The following is a 20,246-nucleotide window of genomic DNA, read 5'->3' on the forward strand; positions in this document are numbered from 1 at the left end:
CCCTACCCCACCTGCCTCTCTGCTGCTTGTGATCTCTGTCTGTCAAATAAATAAATAAAATCTTAAAAAAAAAGAAAAAAATATATATATATACTTTTTAAATCTCCAAATTTAGATTATTTTCAAATTAGAGTACCTTGCTGCTTTTAATGTTTCTTCTGCTAGACCTTCTTCTTTCACTAATTCTTCAAAATTTACAATATCTTCAAGATCAGGCACAAATCTAAGAATTTGGGAAATAATTTTATTAAGTTAAATATGTACAACTGACATAGATATGAAAGCGGTATTGTAAGACTCTAAATTTTCAACCATATATTTGGAAAGAACTTCCCACTTTAGTCATATTATTAATATAACCAATTTATTTTTTTTTTAATTTTTTATTTTTTATAAACATATATTTTTATCCCCAGGGGTACAGGTCTGTGAATCACCAGGTTTACACACTTCACAGCACTCACCAAAGCACATACCCTCCCCAATGTCTATAATCCCACCCCCTTCTCCCAAACCCCCTCCCCCCAGCAACCCTCAGTTTGTTTTGTGAGATTAAGAGTCACTTATGGTTTGTCTCCCTCCCAATCCCATCTTGTTTCATTTAATTCCAATATTGACTTTCAGATATGAATAACCAAATTTTAATCCTTAAAGTCATGTAATCTTTAGAACCATTCAGAAACTGTACTGATAAGTTAACCATAACTTCAGGAGAAATAAAGATTTTCAAAGATCTGCTATAGTCTTAAACTTTAAGAAAAAAATTTAACCAGTAGAATTAATGGTTTTTTCCCATATTTTAAATCAAAATATATCAGTAAGAAAAACTTCTTCACAATATCATCCACAATAAAGATAAATTAAAGGACATAAAACTTTTATATGGCATAAGCAAGGCAAAAGTGATGTCTGCATCCATACCTAATGGCATTGCTGCTACAGTGAAGGCCGCCAGATCTTATCATCCGTATATAGCCCATAGCATTACCTTAAAAATGATACACACATACAAATTAGATATTTATACAAATAATTCTAAACTCCAAAAGTCAGGAATACAGTCATTCACAGCATGGCTTTACCACTCTTAAGTATCAAAGGATTCTTGTCTGTTTTACTTTAGTTCTTACTCTATAAAAGTAAAACTTACATTATTTGTGTGCCTAAAATATAAATACATATACTTAAACACAGCTATGTCAAAAATTATATGTGACTGACATCAGATGAACAAATTCATTAAATGTTGACCACTTTTTTAAAAAACAAAATAGGGGTGCCTGGGTGGCTCAGCGGGTTAGGCCTCTGCCTTCGGCTTGGGTCATGATCTCGGGGTCCTGGGATCGAGCCCCGCATTGGGCTCTCTGCTCAGCAGGGAGCCTGTTTCCCTTTCTCTCTATGCCTGCCTCTCTACTAGTGATCTGTCTGTCAAATAAATAAATAAATAAATAAATAAAATCTTTTAAAAAAAAACAAATAATTTGAAATTTCTATGTCAATAATTTCTTCCTCATCACACTGAGTGCCTCCCTCTCTCTTTCCTCCCTTGCCACCCCTATACATGCAAAGGGAAATGATATCAAGAAATCTTTACTTGATGCTTCCAAATTACATCTCCAAGCCTGCACTACTCCTCTAGGTTTTTTAATCCAATGCCTATGCCCACGTGACTAAGAAGAATTTTTAATTTAATATGTTTAAGTCAAAATCACCCTGTTATATTTCCTATCTCAGAAACTGACATTTCCATCCTTTCAACTGCTCAGGCAAAATGTCCTGAAGTCATTCCTGACTCCTGTCTTTCTTTCATACTTCATATCTAATCAATGGGCAAATTATAACAGGTCCACTTTCAGAACGTTCAAGGCTCTGACCTTATTCCAAAGCACCACATCTCTTGCCTACCCCTCTGTAATATGCAAAGACTCCTTACCTCCCTCCTTCCACCTTCAGCATCCTGCTTCCTAATCTCTTATCTACATAGCAGCAGTGCTGGTGGTTCTTTTCAAACTAAGCTGGAACATATCCTTTCTTTTCTGAAAACTCTACAATGGCTTTCCATCTCAATAAAATTCAAATTTCTTATGTGGTCAACAAAGCCCTGTGTGATCTTGCCCCTTGTGCTGTTCCGATGTCCTGCCCTACAACTCAGGACTTTAACCCTTCCATTCTGGCCCCTATTTCCCAAAAATGCTAAACCGTCTCAGGACTTTGGCACTTACTGTCGCCTCTCTCAGATACGCTCTTTCCTTCCCTGAATATGCACATGGCTTATTCCCTGATGTTATTTAGGTCTCTGCTCAAATATCACCTCCTTAGAGCTTTCCCTGAACATTACTGAACAGCACTGTGCAGAACCATTACATCTCCTTACCCAGCACTTAATGCTGACGTATTTCGTATCTTTTTTTGTCTCTCCCAACTGGCATGCAAAATCCATGACACAGCTTCTGTTCTCACTGCTCTATGCCTAGAGCCAACATATCCTGGCACATGGTAGGAATTCACTAGTACAGTTGACCCTTGGACAACATGGGAGTTAGAGGCATCAAACCCCCATCCTGCATAGCTGAAAATCCGCATTTAACTTCTGACTCCCCTAAATTTAACTACTAATAGCCTACAATTAACCAAAAGCTTTAATTAGTGACATAGGCAATTAACACATTTTTTGTATGTTGGGTGTATTATATACTGTGTTTTATAATAAAACCAGAGAAAAGAAAATGTTATTAAGAAAATCATAAATCTCCTCATCTGTTTAATTAAGCTCTACAGGGCAGTAATTTTGTTCAGTGGCATATATATATCACAAGTACCTAGAAACATTTGTTGTCCTCAATAAATACCTGTAGAATGAATGCGTAGAATGCCAATAGCATTGTGAGAGCACCCAGAACCCTTTGGCACACAGTAAGTGCTCAATAAATGTTAGTGGTGGGGTGATTATGTCAGCAGACAGGTTATTAGACTAAGTGACTTTTCCTTTTGCTCCCAACTCTGAGATTTCTTACTCTTTTTCTCAAGATATTTAACAGACTCAAGATATATAACAGACTCAAAAACACATCACTATGCTTTACAAGCACTTCTATTTCTATACTATATTTATATAATTATATATTGTGTTATATTACAAGAATTTATATTTTCTAAGGAGAGATGAATTTCTAAGAAGAAGAATTTATATTTTCTAAGAAGAGAATAAAGAATAAAACCTTGGAACAAAGTGAAAAGGAAAATATTCACAAAACCCCGGAACAAACTGAAAACGATAATATTAACGATATGTTGAATGCATCCTGGTGGCAACTGAGGTGACACTATTTTTTGTGTATTGGGGGGAATTATTTTGATGTGTACTGTGGGAAAATGACTAGCACAGTAAGCTCATAATTTAAGGACTACTTCATAAGAAAAAATTATACCTTAAAAAATATAAAAATATTAACTAAGTAATAGTGCAAGCAGTACTCACATGTGGAAAAAAACCTCTGACATTGGTATGCAAGTAAATGAAGTTTTAAGCAACAATGCTTTAGAAAAACAGCTCTTCATCTGAGGCCCATGGACTCTAACTTTAAGCACCTGAACTCTGGTATAATAACATGCAAAACTGTATGCATAGTACATGGTTCTGGGGGAAACCAAACCAGAGTCTTCATCAGATTCTCAAAAAGCGTTAAGATCTATTGCTCCAGAAGTTTACAATCTAATATGACATCAAATGTCTCTATGAAGAAAACTGTTCTTGTGGAACAACACCTCATTATTAAATTGTTTAAAATTAAAAAAACTACAAATGCTAAATTCTCTAAGTTCTTGTACTAATACATAATAGAAATGTCTACTATGTAAACCAATTAAATTATAAAATTTAAGCTAATGTTCAGTGATTTCACTCCAGAACTAAATCGTTCCAATATCTTCCCCACCAGTAAATTTAAAGCCCTGTGAGAACGAAGGCTATCTCTATTTTCGGCATCTAGAAGAGCATGATTTTTACCAAACTGTTGTCAATAAGAATTTACCAACTGCTTAAAGTCTGTAACTGTGAAGAAAATTAAACACCTTTGGATTTAAGCTAAAAAAACCCGGCTTACGTCCGAGCAACACTATTTCTCTGAGCTTCTCTTTTTTCATCTTTAAAATGATGATTACATGCCTCTCACTTGGGGTTTTTGTGAGGACATTACCAGAGATAATGTGTGTGGAAAGCTCAAGTAAGTATAGTTTTATTAATCTCTGATTACTAAATGTAGTTCCTGCTTTTAATATAATGTAACACATTTCAGAAAGACATGTTCTACCTGTGAGGCAGGACAGCTCAAATTATATACACATATCAAAGGATGTAACACAGAAAATTATAATATTTAATAATTCATCTTTAATTAAACTGATCCATAAGTAATATGACTTACTTATATTAATTAACTTTCCATATAAATTATTTTATACCTTTGCACTTAGGCTGTAACTTCAGGGAACCAATTTTTCTTTTTAAGATTTTAGTTATTTATTTGACAGAGAGAAAGAGAGAGAGAGCACAAGCAGGGGGAGCAGGCAGAAGAAGAGGGAGAAGCAGGCCCCGCAGTGAGCAAGGAGACCCAATGTAGGACTTGATCCCAGGACACTAGGATCATGACCTGAGCTGAAGGCAGATGCTTAACCAACTGAGCCACCAAGGCACCCCAGGGAACAAGTTTTTAAAGTCCAAAGCAATGCCAATCAATGAACAGGGTTAAGTACCTAATAAACAGTTACCGGCTGACTATTATGAGCATGATATTTGAGATAAGCTAAATATATTTTTAATTTAATTAAAGAGATTTTATTCGACATACATTAGTCCACAGTCTATCAATTTTTTTTGTACCAACAGTCTAATCATACTTGAAAAACTTCTGGTAAGAACATCACTCTAGTGGGATAAAATTGATCTCAGGCACTCATACATTAAGTTGATTATTTGTATGGGATATTTAAGCAAAAAGATTCTTGGAATTTGTATTTTATTTCCCAACTCTTTTATAATAACTTACCAATCTGGCTGATGAGTTGCCTGAACTGATCAAGGTAACTTTGTCCCTCTGGGGTAATTCCAAGTTTTCTGATGCCTCGATTGAATTTTTCTGCTCTTTCAAAAGGATACTAAAGAGATAATTTAAAGATTACCTTTATTAATAAAGACCCCTAAAGAATAAATTGCCTATAAATTCAACCACTAAAATCAACCATGCTAATACCACTTGCTTCTAATTTTTTATTTTCATTGTGCTTAAAAAAAATCACTCAAGTCTAATGACAAAAAATTTATAGCACAAAAACTACCAATATCCAAGGTCAATATAAATTAAACTTCTTTTTGCCACTAGCTAAGGGAAATAATTTTTATGAAAGTCACCAAATTTAAGTTTTCCACCACCATTATTAGTCTCCCAACATCCAACTACTCTATTAGATAGTCAAAAGAAACCAATTCCTTCTAGAAACATTTCTTCAAAGATGTCCAACCGAGTTCCTGTGGGCTGAAGAGGTAATATATATAAAAATACACTCCTTCTAAAATAATACACATTAGCTAAGCTAAAATATCTAGCTTCCATCACCAATAAAAAAAAGATTTTTCAAGTCTTAGCTGATTAAAAGTTAGGAAATTACTCATTTTATACTAATAACAAATGGACACAATTCTTACAAACAGAACGATAATTTCTCTGAATACTAGGAATTTATTCCAATATAAAGGAGACAATTAAATTCTCCACTGATAACTGTAATCTGTAAATTTATTAGTTATTTTACTAGAAAGTAATATTTTACTGCTTTGACACTGATGAGAACTACTAACTAGTTTACTAGAGGGTTGCAATTAGATAATGCTTAAGAGTAATTAAAATAGTTCCATATGTGGCAAGTCAAATATAAAACTCATCTAATAAGCATGTTGGTTCTCTATCTGCATGACCACATGCATCTATACTAGTACCACTCAGATTTCTCTTCATTATTAGAAAATTCAGCCCAGAGGGAAAGGGAAAACAGCATTCTTATAAATTATAGATGGGAATATCAATTGGTACAGTGTTTTTAGAGTATGTAGCAACATGTATCAGAATTTTAAATATTTATATTATATGCCCTAGAAATTTCTCTTCCAGCAATTTACTTTTCAGAATTTTAATAGTCTCCAAATACACTGAGATAAATATGTAAGGATGTTACCTGCAGCACTGTTAATAACGCTAAAAAATAAGAAAAACCTAAATACTTGTCAGTTGGGGAAGATTAAGTAAGTTATGGTATACATCTTTACTATCAACTGTTAAAAAGAATGAGGCAAATCTATATGTAAAGAACTACAATAAGCATATTGTAAAATAATCTGTGTAGTATTACACCATTTTTGTTAGGAAAAAAAGTAGTACATGTAGGGGCAAATAGCTATGTTTATCACACAGACATCTAGAAGCATCACATCACAATATTAATAGTAACTGCCTCCAAAGAATGAAAGTGGGAGTAAGAGAAATGAGGGAGATCATTCAGTTTATGTTGTTTAAATGTTTCAAAGTATGTTTTGTTTCTGTGTTATTTAAAATAAAGTAACACCTGGTTACACTGATCCTTACACTGTAGCCTACAGAGAATGCAAAAAGTAAGAAATTATAAGGGGAAATACAAGAAACTGGGGAGACCATATCTAGGAGACATTATTGTGAAAAATAATTGAAAAAAATGAAAACCCCACTACAAAGTATAATGAACTTCAGCATAAATATCTGCTATATGCTCAAGGGTTGAATCAAACTACCTTAAAAAGAATATGTGAAAATACCTTATGATCATTTTGGTCCTTGATTTCCCTGAAAAACCGAATATCTTTAATCAACCGAGATTTGATATGTTCATCATACATAAATTGGCTGAATATATAGAACTTCTTTTTCAAAAATTGGTAGGTGAAATTAACCTATAAAATTGAAATATAAGAAATTGGGCAAAGTTAATATAAAAATGAATCTCAAATCAATGTGACTGAATAACTGTTATCTATAACACTATACGAGTTTTCATAGTCTAATATTTACAAAGTCTAATTCACACTGGAAATAATAAATGAAGTTTTTTTATTGCCCAAGTTAACAAAACTTTCTATAAGCTCCCCTTACATAATTTAACTACACAAAAAGGGGAAAGAAAGGAAAATATTTTCCTACCAGAATTAAGAGTTATAGTGAGAATCAAAAACTCAGATTCAACACTCTAGTTTTTAAGTCATAAACCACAATCAGAAGTTTCTGTTCCTCCATCTGCGAGACTACTTATTACTAATCTACATGTCTAGAATGATAAGAAACACAGTGCTCTTTGAACTTTTCTGAAGAAGACTTTCAATTATTTACCCAGGAATATTCTGAGCACCTCTTATGTGCACAGCAGTCACTCTGCTCTCATGCTAGACATGGTGCTTGTCATCATGAAGTCTATATTCTAGCAGGAGTGACAGATATTTTAAGCAAGTATATGTTAAATAAATTATTAAATATCTACTACATAATTCATACACTGAGAAGTTCCAGTGCTTTGAGACTGAATAATAAAAAGCCCTGACCTAGGCTCAGAAAATCCTGAAAAGGTTGAATTTGAGCTGAAATTAAAGCCATAACAGGATTACTTCTGACCTAGAGATGGAAGTCCTGTATTAATTTTCATCTCCTCCACCCTCCTCCAGCCTACTGTTTTAGCAAATATATGCCATTTTTAACAGTCTTCAATTACCCAGTTTTAGAAATGGGTCCTTTCTTGTAACCTTTCTTGTGGCTTAAACACTGCCCTTTCTTTTTATCTATTTATTATTTTTTATTTAAGTTCAATTAATTAATATATAGTGTATTATTAGTTTCAGGGGTGAAATGCAGTGATCCATGAGTCTTATATAATACCCAGTGCTCATTACATCACATGCCCTCCTTAATGTCCATCACCCAGGTACCCCATTCTCCCACCACCTCCCTCTCTTTCAGCAACCCCTCAGTTTGTTTCCTATAATTAGGAGGGTGCCTGGGTGGCTCAGTCTTTTAAGCATCTGCCTTCAGCTCAGGTAATGATCCCAGGGTGCTGACTCCCCGCTCAGTGGGGAGTGTCTGCTTCTCCCTCACCCACTCCCCCTGCTTGTGTTCTCTCTCTCACTGTCTCCCTCTCTCCTACTTTGTCAAATAAAATAAATTAAAAAAAAAAAAAGAGTCTCTTATCGTTTGTCTCCCTCTCTGATTTCATCTCGTTTCATTTTTCCCTCCCTTCCCTATGATCCTCAAACACTGCTTTTTCTTGATCTCCTTATTACTATTCATGTTAGTAGAAATAGTCTATTCTTTATCCTTCCCACTCTTAATGGGTACTGCTAGTCTCTGATCTTGTCTCTTTATACTCCGTCATCACCAGATATCAGGAACGTACATTCATTACTGTGACCAACGATTAATGACTATACCCCATGCTAGAGTGTAATCGCCATGAAGCAGGAACTGTTTTTCTCACCCTAGTGCCCAGCACAGTGCCTCAGACAGACACACATAATTATATCTATTACACGAATGAGTATCTGACAGATGAAGTCAAAGAAAAGTTTACTTATCCTGAAAAGTTCAGACATGACGTCTACCTGGAAGACTCCTTATTTTAAATTATATACTCCGTCTCACTTCTATATTGGTAACCATTAAAACAGAACTCCAATCACATCTCCTATCAGCTCAAATACTTTAATGGCTCCCCCACAGAATAATAAAATCACCCCTATGTAATTTCCAGTTATATAACTCCTCCCTATTCCCTTACCGTCAACATGCTTAATAATATTTTAGTATTTAAGCATTCATAACCTTCTTCAAGGAGAAATTAAGTGTACCCTGAAAACTTGGTAAATTCAAAGACTTTTCTTGTACACAGAAGAAAAAATAGCATCCAAATTCAAGTGATTCTCTCAAGTGATGATGCCAACTTCTAACACTCAAAGTCTTTTTAGTAAATTTCTACTTTTAAATAATTAGTAAGCCCCCCCAAAAAAGAACATGACTGACATTAAATAAAATGCTATCAATGATTCATTTGCAAAAGCAACTTTCAAAGAATATCAGACAATCCACACAGACACATATTTATGTCAATGTGTTCAAATCTCCAATGCTATTTGTAACGATGATCCTGAGATGGTAAGATATTAAAAAATGCCTTTGTACCACTGAGCTTCTATCACATCTAACACAATTTTAGTGCCAATTTTTTTTTAAGATTTTATTTTTAAGTAATCTCTACAGCCAACATGGAGCTCAAACTCACAACACCAAGATCAAGAGTTGCATGCTCCACCAACTAAGCCAGCCAGGTATCCCCCCAGACATTTTAATTACACCAACCAGAAGAATGGAAATTCAGGTATAATATAAATAGGCAGCAGTGTATGTTTACCAGAATACTCTATGAGAAAGCTATTTGCCAAACCACCAAATTAAATAGGAGTCCATTACCCACCCAACCCCCAACAAAGTTTCTTACTGTTGTATTCATGATTCCTGTGCCATGTGTTCGAATTGAATTAGCAATATGCCGAATATTAATAGTGTTCAAATGTTTGTTATTGCTTGTTCGTTCAATAAAAATCTGCAATGAAACAAACTTATGCTAAGTAACAACACAATCCATCACAAACACTGGCCAGTTATACAAAGAAAACTTTACAATCTATTTCTTTAGAGATAATTTAATTGGAAAGTCATTCAAGAAGATAATGTAATCAATGCAAAAGAATAAAAAGATGATCTCTAAACAATTATTTTCTGCTTTATTTCACTAGTTTTCACTAATGAGAATCAATTCTTTGCCATTCAGTCTTCCTACTATACATCCGCCCACATTTAAAAAGAATTCTAAAACCTACTCACCTGATTGTTGAGATTATAGAGGTACCGAGACACAAATATATGAATATTTCTCATAATTTCCAAAACATCCAGGCCCTACAAAACAACCCACACAGTTCTATTATTCTTGAAGACAGACTTGTATCAATGCAGTGACTTACTACCAAGATTTTTAAATTACTTTAAAAAACAACTATACAAACATACGACCAAAGGCTAAGGAGCCTTCTAACTGCCACAATCAGGACTGTCTCCTTGGAGAAACCTGGCTGCTTGTTAATCTTACCCCTTTTGAAAGACAACAGTTATGTTCAGAATTTCAGAGATTCATTACTCAATCATTTCACCATCATTCTTGGGAATATTTGTCTTCCCAAAGATTTTCTGTACATTTTACGAAATAAAAGAAGGGCCAGATTCTAAAAAGTAGTCAGGATATGTGGTGATATTTATAAAATACATACTATTTTTCAGGCACCGTGCAAGGTTTTTTACAAGTAAATCTCAAAAAAACATGAGGTATTAGTCTCATAAATTCCACAACTGACAAAAATGAAGCTAAAGGAGTTCTCCAAAGTCAAAAGGCTAGGAAGAGGCAGACCCCAGAAATTTTTAGAAAATCAAATTTCAAATCCTTATGCTTCTTTTAATTACACTATACTACTTTTAACATACAAGTTACCTATGAAGAATCCTTCATTTTTCAGTTAAAAATATAATGTCTAATGTCATCATATAAATTGTCCCATAGCTCTTCTAACTAGGGCTCAAAGGAGCATCACAATATCCACTAAACTTTTTATTATCGTTTTTCTCATGTTTCAACCTAAAATTCTGTTTACTCACTTTTTCTCCTAGTAGGTTATAAGTACATGAGCTGAAATTGTTTCTTTTTATTTCTATATCCCAAAACATAGTTCAGTGCCTAGCATCTTTTCAGTGAATACTACATGTATAAATGAATGAAAGGGTATACAAACTGATCCTGGAAATGCAGTAGGATGTAAGAAAAATTATGATCCTAAAATTTGGGGAATGAGTGTTTTTTGATGAATATGATTTCTGAGTTTTCTTAGATAAAATATATGCAAGTTAACTAAAAACATAAACTTTTGTACTCATGAGATACTACCTTATCACAAATTAGCTCACTGAACTAGCAAAGCTAAATGCTTCTAGGCACTCGTCATTTTAAGAAAATATTTATAATTATACACATTTAACCATTTTTTCCCTAAGACATTAAAGCTTATATGTTATACCCACATTTAAAATCCTTAGCTGTGATCTTAACTTTGTACAATTCTGTACAAGTCACCTCACAATGTTTCTGAAACACTATCTCAATCAGATGTTCAACAAAAGGCAGAGTGTAAACAGGAAGTCTGTGGTAAATTATTCATAAAGCAAATTAGCACCAACTAATTTTTTATTCTTGTCAAGTATGTAGTTTTTATAGCAAATATTTTCTTGAGATATAAACACATGCTAAATAAAGTAAAAAGAAAAAAAAAAAGACAATTTAGAGAAACAGTGTTATGCTACAAACACACTCTGCTAAAAACACTTTATACTATACCTGTTCCAAAGTCTGACTAGGAAGATGAGCCTCTGTCATAACCAATCCATAACGCTGGGTAGCTAAATTTCTCATTTCACTGTAAGTGGCCCAGTCATGAAGAGCTACTGTTGTTAGATTGTAGAAGGTCTTGTCTAGGTAGTGAGTTACGTAAGCTACCAAAAAATATATAAATAAAAAACTTTTTGATTCATGAAAATAGAAGAGAAATAAAATTTTTGGAAACATCTTTGAACATTAAATTTCTTCCTTTAAAATAAGGTACTAAGAAAATAAAAATGAAGAAACAAAAAGGAACTAAAGAATAAATAAATAACATAAAAATATTCTCAAAGTTTTGTTTTTATTTGTTCTTTAATAGTTAAGGGCTAACAGATATAGAACACGACTTTAAGAAGGAAAGCAGAACACTCACCTCGAATGTCAATAAAACGATTAAAAAATCGAATTGGATTCAAAGAGAAAAAAAGGGCCAGGTCTTTCATGCCAACTTTGAAAGGATTTCGGTCATCCAGCTTTAAATGAGTGTGAACAGAAAGTCGTAGATCCTTCTCTATCTCCTTGCATAATTTATCCAGTAAATGCTATTCACAAAAGAATTCATATGTTAATTTTTCAAAATAATATTCCAACTGCATTGGTCCTCCAAGGCATCTATGCTTTGACCATTAGAGTTTTATAATCAGTGCAATGATGAAAAAATTTGCCAAACTGGTTTAAAAGTCTAAATAAGCTATGGTAAAATATTTTTATTGACAAGATGGAAATTGTTCTCCATTTTATTTTTTTTAAAGCTTTTTATTTTTAAATAATCTTTACTTCAAATGTGGGGCTTGAACCCACAACACCGAAATCAAGAGTCGCACATGCCACTGACTGAGCCAGGCAGGCACTCCTGTTTTCCATCTTAAACCAATGATTTTTGGGGACACCTGGGCAGCTCAGCTGGTTAAGCGTCTACTTTAGGCTCAGGTCATGATCCCTGGGTCCTGGGATCAAGTCCTGCATGGGGCTCCCTTCTCAGTGGGGAGTCTGCTTCTCTCTCTACCAGCTGCCCTTGCTTGTACTCTCTCTCTGACAAATAAATAAAAATCTTAAAAAAAAAATTTTTTTTTAAGAAAATAAACCAATGATTTTTTTGACCAGGGAGCAGTTAGATAGAAGTTTTTATTTTCATTAATACTTAAAACCTTTGAAAAGAACTTCAAAAGCTGTCTGATGACTTCATTACAAGGAACATGAACATACAATATAAAGTATAACATTTATGGAAACACAGTAACTAAAAAGGAAAGGTCCTGAGAATTAGCAAAAGAAATTTTTAAAAAGCTTCCTTATAGGAGTGCCTGGGTGGCTCAGTTGGGCGTCTGACTCTTGATTTTGGCTTGGGTCATAATCTTGGGGTCATGGTATCAAGTGCCATGTTGGGCTCCATGCTCAGCAGGGAGTCTGCTTGGGATCCTCTCTCTCACTTTCCATCTGTCCCTCCCACCACACTCTAACAAAACCTTAAAAAAAAAAAAAAAAAAAGCTTCCTTATTATAATAATTTTTTAAAAAATCACAAAATTCATTACCCTAAAGGTAAGAAAATTAATCATCTTTTCTAGTCTGCCATGAAGTTCTAAATACTGGCCAGACACGTATGTTAATTGTTATTTTTATTATTTTTTTTAAAGATTTTATTTATTCATCTGACAGACAGAGATTACAAGTAGGCAGAGAGGCAGGCAGCTAGAGAGGAAGGGAAACAGGCTTCCTACCGATCACAGAGCCCGATGAGGGGCTTAATCCCAGGACCCTGGAATCATGACCTGAGCCGAAAGCAGAGGCTTTAACCCACTAAGCTACCCAGGTGCCCCACGTATGTTATTTTTAAATAAGAATAGTTAATACAAGAAATTATATAAAATTTTTCAGAATTTTATCAAACCTGAATATCGTTTATATTGTGAGTTCACTCATTTTTAATCTATCCCTCTATATAATATTGCTAGATGAAAATTTAAAGATATCAGTGTTTATAATATGCATTCCATTAAAACCAGAAGGTATATACTACACTGCATTTGATTTGTTACACAAGTAAAGCTTCTAAATTTAGAAAATTTAAATAAACAGAAAATTTTAGTCAGTGACACTCCAAATAATTTAATAAAATCAGTTTAAATTGCAATAACTGCATTTCCATTAGCAGTACTCCATTTTCAAACCAATTTTGCATTTGCATTCTTCTAATAAACAGAATTTTAAATTCAAATCTACAGGGGTGCCTGGGTGTCTCAGTGGGTTAAAGCCTCTGCCTTTGGCTCAGGTCATGATCTCAAGGTCCTGGGATCGAGGCCCGCATCAGCCTCTCTGCTCAGCAGGGAGCCTGCTTCCCCCTCTCTCTGTCTGCCTCTCTGCCTACTTGTGATCTCTGCCTATCAACTAAATAAATAAAAATCTTAAAAATAAATAAATAAATTCAAATTTACTATTTGCTAAAGTGAAAAAAATTTTCCAAATTCCTAGTCTGAATTTCTAATAAAAATTAGAAATTAGGGGCACCTAATTCCTAATTAGGAAGACACCGGGTGGCTCAGTTGAGCAACATCTCTTGATTTTTGGCTCTGGTGGTGATCCCAGCGTCTGGAGATTGAACCCTGCCTTGCGCTCCACACTCAGTGGGAGGTCTACTTGTCCATTCTGCTGTTGTGTACACTCTCTCTCTAATAAATGCATAAAAAATATTTTTTAAAAAAATTAGTAAAGACCAATTTAACAAAACAGTGATACTATAAGAAGAAATCTTTTGTTCTAGGCAGTGATTCATAAATAACTTATGATTTATATATAAAAATGAATATATAGTATACATGTAAATGAAAGCCTGCTTCATTGAAAATAGAAAGAGAGATTAAAAGCCTGCTTCAATCCAGAAAGTTTTTCCAAATATTGAAAAACTTATAACATGTATTTCGAATACAATCTCGAATAGGATGTTACCTCGTTTAAAATTTCCATAATTTCTTTGTCATAGCAATCCAGAAGTATTTCATAGGATTCTAAATGCCTTGCATGCATCATAGCAGGTACACAGTCCCGTAAAGCACTGAACATGTACTAAGAAGAAAATTAGAATGTTCATGAATTTAGAAAAACCAGAGCTCTAATTAAGAAATATCACAAAGGGGGAAAAAAAGAAAAGGAATATCACACAGGTTAATTATCTATCTTTAAAGACAAAAATCTCAATCTGAAGACTTTTTTTTTTTGACATGTCTTACTTTCCTAAATAAGAAGAGCCAGGTTTTATTGTCTGAAGCAAATACTTTAAACCAAAAAATTCATATTCACTTATCCTTTCTTGTTTTGAGCACTGAAATACTTATTTCCATAAGGAAATAGATCTCAGTAACATATACCTTGCAGACAAGTAAATGTCAGACTATTGTGACATAAACTAAAATCAAGTGAAATGAGAATGATCAGGAATATGAGTAAAAAAGTTAGTTCATTAACATTAATATCAAATTTAACTAGACTAAATGCTTATTAAATATGTACAGCATTGTAAAAACATTAGAATCAATTTTAAAATGATTTATTAAGTCAAATGATTGTATTTAAAACTAATTAGAATGGTTGGTATGGTGACTAAAAATGATGGATTCTTTTTTACATTATTCTTCACTTACATGTAATCTGGCTGCATCAACGGCATTTTCATATACATCATCTAAATAAATTGGGAAGACAGCTCGATGCCAGTATAAAAAACAACAGTCACATTGTGTTTGGACTCTACAATGTAAAGTAGTAATTAGTCGGAGCAAAACTGAAGTACCCACCCACCCCCAAAATAATGAAAGGAACAACATTCTATACCATAATGGCAAGAGCTCAGTCTTACCCATTTTTTTATTCCCTGTATCATATAACCCAAAATTAGTACAGAAAAGCCACAAAATAAATATTTTTCAATCAGAAAAATTCTAAAGCATACTTGAAAAACAGTATGTATAACTTTTAAATAGTTAAAATTTTCAGTATTATTTAGTATGACTGAACTTACAATACTTTTACCATTTTACCTGTCCCAAAGCTGAAAACCAGAGTCTTTTAAAAAACTGTGACAAAATACAAAACAAAACCAAAAACCCAGTTACACTTAGCCTGTCTGTCTACAATCTTTGCCAAGTGACATTTTCACATGATTCTATGGCAACAAAATGATCATTAAGTATCTTATAATGAAGTAGGGTCACTATTTCTTCCAAAGATAGAAAGTTAAATGCTACTAACTACAAAAGTCTCAGCTTCTCAAAACAGAAAACAGTAAGTTTCAAAAATTAAGAATTAAATGTGCTATAACCTTAATTCACCTGGGAATCAAATTCAGAAGACCCATTTTCCCTTCAAGAAACTTACTGCTCCCTCAATAAAAAGAAAATAATAAAGTCACAAGGGGCTTCCAAATACTAATTCATTTGAGTGAATTCCAATTTATGTATCAAAACAAAATTACAGAATGTGACATGTGACATGAATCTCTAAGTCCCTTACAAATCGATGAAATCTTGTTATAAAGCAGCAATTTTAAAAGTCCACTTGGCTAGTGAACAATCCCAGCAATCACAATTACACAGGGTCTAGCAGATGCTCTAGGTATCACATGTTCTCATGGAATTCTTACAGAAGCCACCTCTTTAATGTAGAAGTAAAGCTAAAATATGATCCCTAGTCATAGTCTCATTTTGGTCATGCTAAAGGAGTGACAAGGAGGAACTAATGGTCCATCTAGGTTATATTTCTTCTCTTGCTATGCTAAACAGCAAATTGCTGTTTCTATCAGCCTTCTCTTTTGAATACCATTACACATCCTTACTTACCTTTCTCTAAGCTCACTGATAAGATCCAGCTTTTTCATGACTACTTGCAGTGGAAAAAGTTCTTCATCTTTAAATGTTTTCTTTCAGGAAGGGGAAAGAATGACAGAGAAGTTGCAAAAGTAAGGACAGATTTCTTAGGTCAGTAATAAGGGAACTGTGAAAGCTCAGATTTCATTTTCCCCCCATAATAGCAATATACTTACCATTTGTGTGCCAACACTTAGTGCCAAAGAAACAATAAGTCGTCGTTGCCTTGTGCTTGGTCCATTAAGAGTGTTTTCAGCCAAAACTAGAGCAGAGAGCACATCAAGACGCTGTTCACTATATTTTTTGTCAGAAATTACTCTTTTCTAAAAGATAAAAGGAGAGAACAAGAAATAACAGTTTTATTTTTGAATCAATAACAAAAGATTCTGAGGAAAAACTTAAGGGTAATGTTTCCAGGGTTCAATTTAAGAGAGCTTAGACAAAAGTTTTCCCTGTCCATCTTTTTCTGATGTTATATGCTTTACTTCTATAAGATTACCATTTAATGCTGTCAGGGAAAGCAAATGTATTAAGCATCTTTTTAAATTTCCATATTAGGCTTTTTGAAAGGCAGTTCAAGATAACAGCAGAGGCCACATTCTAAAATTTAAGAAGGAAATTATTTCTTTAAAGAGGCATATTTTAAAATTATACTTAATATTGGGACACCTGGGTGGCTCAGTGGGTTAAGCCACTGCCTTCAGCTCTGGTCATGACCCCAGGGTCCTGGGATCAAGTCCTGCTTTGGGCTCCTTGCTTGGCAGGGAGCCTGCTTCTCTCGCTGCCTCTGCCTGCCACTCTGCCTGCTTGTGTGTTCTCTCTCTCAAATAAATAAATAGAATCTTAAAAATATATATATATATACTCAATGTAATTTTTTTAAAAAGATTTTTTATTTGAGAGCGAGCGAGAACAAGAGAACACAAGCAAGGTAAGCAGTGGAGGGAGAAGCAGCAGCAGACTCCCTTCTGAAGCCCAACACAGGGCTTGATTCCAGGACCCTAGGATCATGATCTGAGCCAAAGGAAGACATTTAATGGACTAAGCCACCCAGGTGCTACCACAATGTCATTTTTAAATGCAGGAGTGTTAATATATTACATGCTGCAAGTTCAGAGTTAAGACAACCCTGATCACTCTAAGTAATAATCATAAAATACCACGGAGAAAAAGGGCCAAGAATTAATATGTTTGAAGGCATGGAGTAAACAGATTAACCTAAAAAAAACACATATAAAACAACAGAATAGTAAACTAAAAAGATACTTATGTTGAATACATAATAAACTTCATACCTTGGCCACAGATATAGAATTAAGAGCCTGATGCTGAAGGTGCTGTGTTATATGTGAGACCGAATCAGCCACAACCATGCTTCGTCTGTAGAACATATGTTCTATTGCCTTAAAAGAACCACAAGGAATACTGTGAAAATCAACTTAAAACTTTTAGGCAAATTATAGAATACCTTGAAGACCCTGAGTTAGATAAAGAATTTGTAAATAAGATCCAAAAGCACTTGATATAGGATAAGATTGATAAATTCAACTACATTAAAATTAAAGAATTTCTGTTCATCAAAAGCCACTATTAAAAAAACAAAAAGGCCTAAGTATGAGAAAATTTTTGCCGCACACAAGGATTTAGTACTCAGAATAAATAAATGAATGGGACAATTTTAATGGCAAATAATTTAATAGAAAACTAAACAAAAGAACTGATTTTTCACAAAAGAAAAAACACAGTCAATAAACACCTAAAAAAGACCCCATCATCAACAATCAAGGAAATAAACACTACAAATAAAATCATTTACCTCCCACCAAAAATTTGCCTCACACACACACACACACAAAAAAAAAAGCCAGATACTACCAGTGTTGGTCAGTTAGGGAACAATGGGAAATCCAGTCCATCAGAAGGTAGGTAAACTGACAGAATATAGGAAACAATTTGGCATCCCCTTGAAAAGCTAAACATGTACATAACACACAACCCAGCAATCCACTGTAGACACATAATACTTCAGAAAAATTCTTGGCACAATTACACCAAGAAACATATGCAAGAACAACAACTTTGTTTATAAGAGCAACAACTGGAAACCACCCAAAGGTCCACCCACAGGAAAACTACACAGCAATGAAAATGAAATGAAATGAAATGAAGTGAAAATCATCCCAACACTTTCAAATACAAAATTCTGAATTTAAAAAAAAGCAAGTCAAAAATATATGAAGTATTACTTCATTAATATAAACTTCAAGAACATAACTGAACAATGAATGGTTTATAGAATCTTCCATATCTGGTAAACCAAAAAGAAAAACAAGAGAAACGTAAGCATTAAATTCAAGACAAGGGTTTCCTTTGAGGGAGCGGGATAAGATGTAATCACCAAGGGACAGCACAGGGGGTTTGTAAAAATATTAATATTTCCTAAATAGGATGGTGTGTTTTTAAGTGTCTAATTTCTAATTATGCTTATTAAATACATATGTATAAACATACCTATACATACATTTCTGCATTTATAGTAAATAAATTATATCTTTAAAAAAGGCTAAAAATCAGCCCCAAATTTTAATTTCTTAAGTAAATCTAAAGACATTAGCAGAAATAGCTAACAATTTTTTTTAAAAATCTTATTTATTTATTTGACAGAGAGAGAGGGAACACAAGCAGGCAGAGAGGCAGGCAGTGAGAGAGGGGGAAATAGCAGGCTCCCTGCTGAGCAGAAAGCCTGATGTGGGGCTCAATCCTAGGACCCCGAAATCATGACCTGAGCCAAAGGCAGAGGCTTAACCCACTGAGCCACCAAGGCGCCCCGCTAGCAAATTTTTTAATTTCAATTTTTACAAAAGTTAAGTGGATTCTCCTGACTAGAAGGGGTTTTATTTATTTATATAGGATATGCTAAGAAACATTTTATCATATTTTCAAAAGTATTCAAATCACAAGATCACAGCACTTACTCTGAATTACAAAATAAATAATAGCCTCGGGGCACCTGGGTGGCTCAGTTGGTTAAGCAACTGTCTTGGGCTCAGGTCAGGATCCCGGAGTCCCAGGATCGAGTCCCGTATCAGGCTCCCAGCTCCATGGGAAGTCTGCTTCTCCCTCTGACCTTCTCACCTCTCATGCTCTCACTGTCTCTCTCTCAGATAAATAAATAAAATCTTTAAAAAATAATAATAATAGCCTCATTTTGATAGCCTCATATGCATTTCAACACAATAAAATGATTTTTTTTTTTTTTAGTATAGTTGATATACAATGTTACATTAGTTTCACAATGTTATATTAGTTTCAGGTGTACAACCTAGTGATTTGACAAGTTTATACACTATGCTATGTTCACCACAGGTATAGCTACCAACTGCCCCATTACATTTCTATTTCAGTATCACTGATTATATTGCTCAAGCTGCACCTTTTATTCCCATGACTTACTCATTCCATAACTGGAAACCTGTACTACCCTCTCCCCTTCACCAATTTTACCCAGCCTTCTACACCTACCTCACCCCACCAATAATCATCAGTTGTTTCCTACATTTATAGGACTGATTCTGACTTTTTATTCATTTGTTTTTGTTGTTGTTAGATCCCACTTATGAATGGAATTATATGATATTTATCTTTCCATCTGACTTAATTCACTTAGCATAATGCCCTCTAGGTCCATCCATGTTGTCTCAAATCTCATCCTGTTAAGGCTGTGTAATATTCCATTACATATATACCACATTTTCTTTATCCACTTGTCTACTGAAGGACACAGGTTGTTTCCGTATCTTAGCTATTATAAATAATACTGCAATGAATATGGGGGGGGGGG

General features: G+C 34.0%; 1 protein-coding gene across 1 annotated transcript in view; it reads right to left on the reverse strand.

Annotated features, from left to right (window-relative positions):
- The window catches only part of WASHC4 (WASH complex subunit 4), a 61,709-nt gene that overhangs the window by 12,332 nt on the left and 29,131 nt on the right, over positions 1-20,246 (reverse strand). Inside the window, exons 16-28 of the mRNA XM_082739052.1 lie at positions 17,701-17,808; positions 16,582-16,728; positions 16,379-16,458; positions 15,185-15,290; positions 14,493-14,609; positions 11,921-12,089; positions 11,506-11,660; positions 9,948-10,022; positions 9,562-9,666; positions 6,842-6,976; positions 5,046-5,154; positions 922-988; positions 137-223 (exon numbers count right to left, since the gene is read on the reverse strand). Coding sequence (XP_082595178.1) covers positions 137-223; positions 922-988; positions 5,046-5,154; positions 6,842-6,976; positions 9,562-9,666; positions 9,948-10,022; positions 11,506-11,660; positions 11,921-12,089; positions 14,493-14,609; positions 15,185-15,290; positions 16,379-16,458; positions 16,582-16,728; positions 17,701-17,808 — 1,460 coding nt within the window. The remainder of the gene's footprint in view (positions 1-136; positions 224-921; positions 989-5,045; positions 5,155-6,841; positions 6,977-9,561; positions 9,667-9,947; positions 10,023-11,505; positions 11,661-11,920; positions 12,090-14,492; positions 14,610-15,184; positions 15,291-16,378; positions 16,459-16,581; positions 16,729-17,700; positions 17,809-20,246) is intronic.

The sequence above is a fragment of the Mustela nivalis genome (genome assembly GCF_964662115.1).
Source record: "Mustela nivalis genome assembly, chromosome: 7".
In the NCBI taxonomy this organism is placed as follows: Eukaryota; Metazoa; Chordata; class Mammalia; order Carnivora; family Mustelidae; genus Mustela; species Mustela nivalis.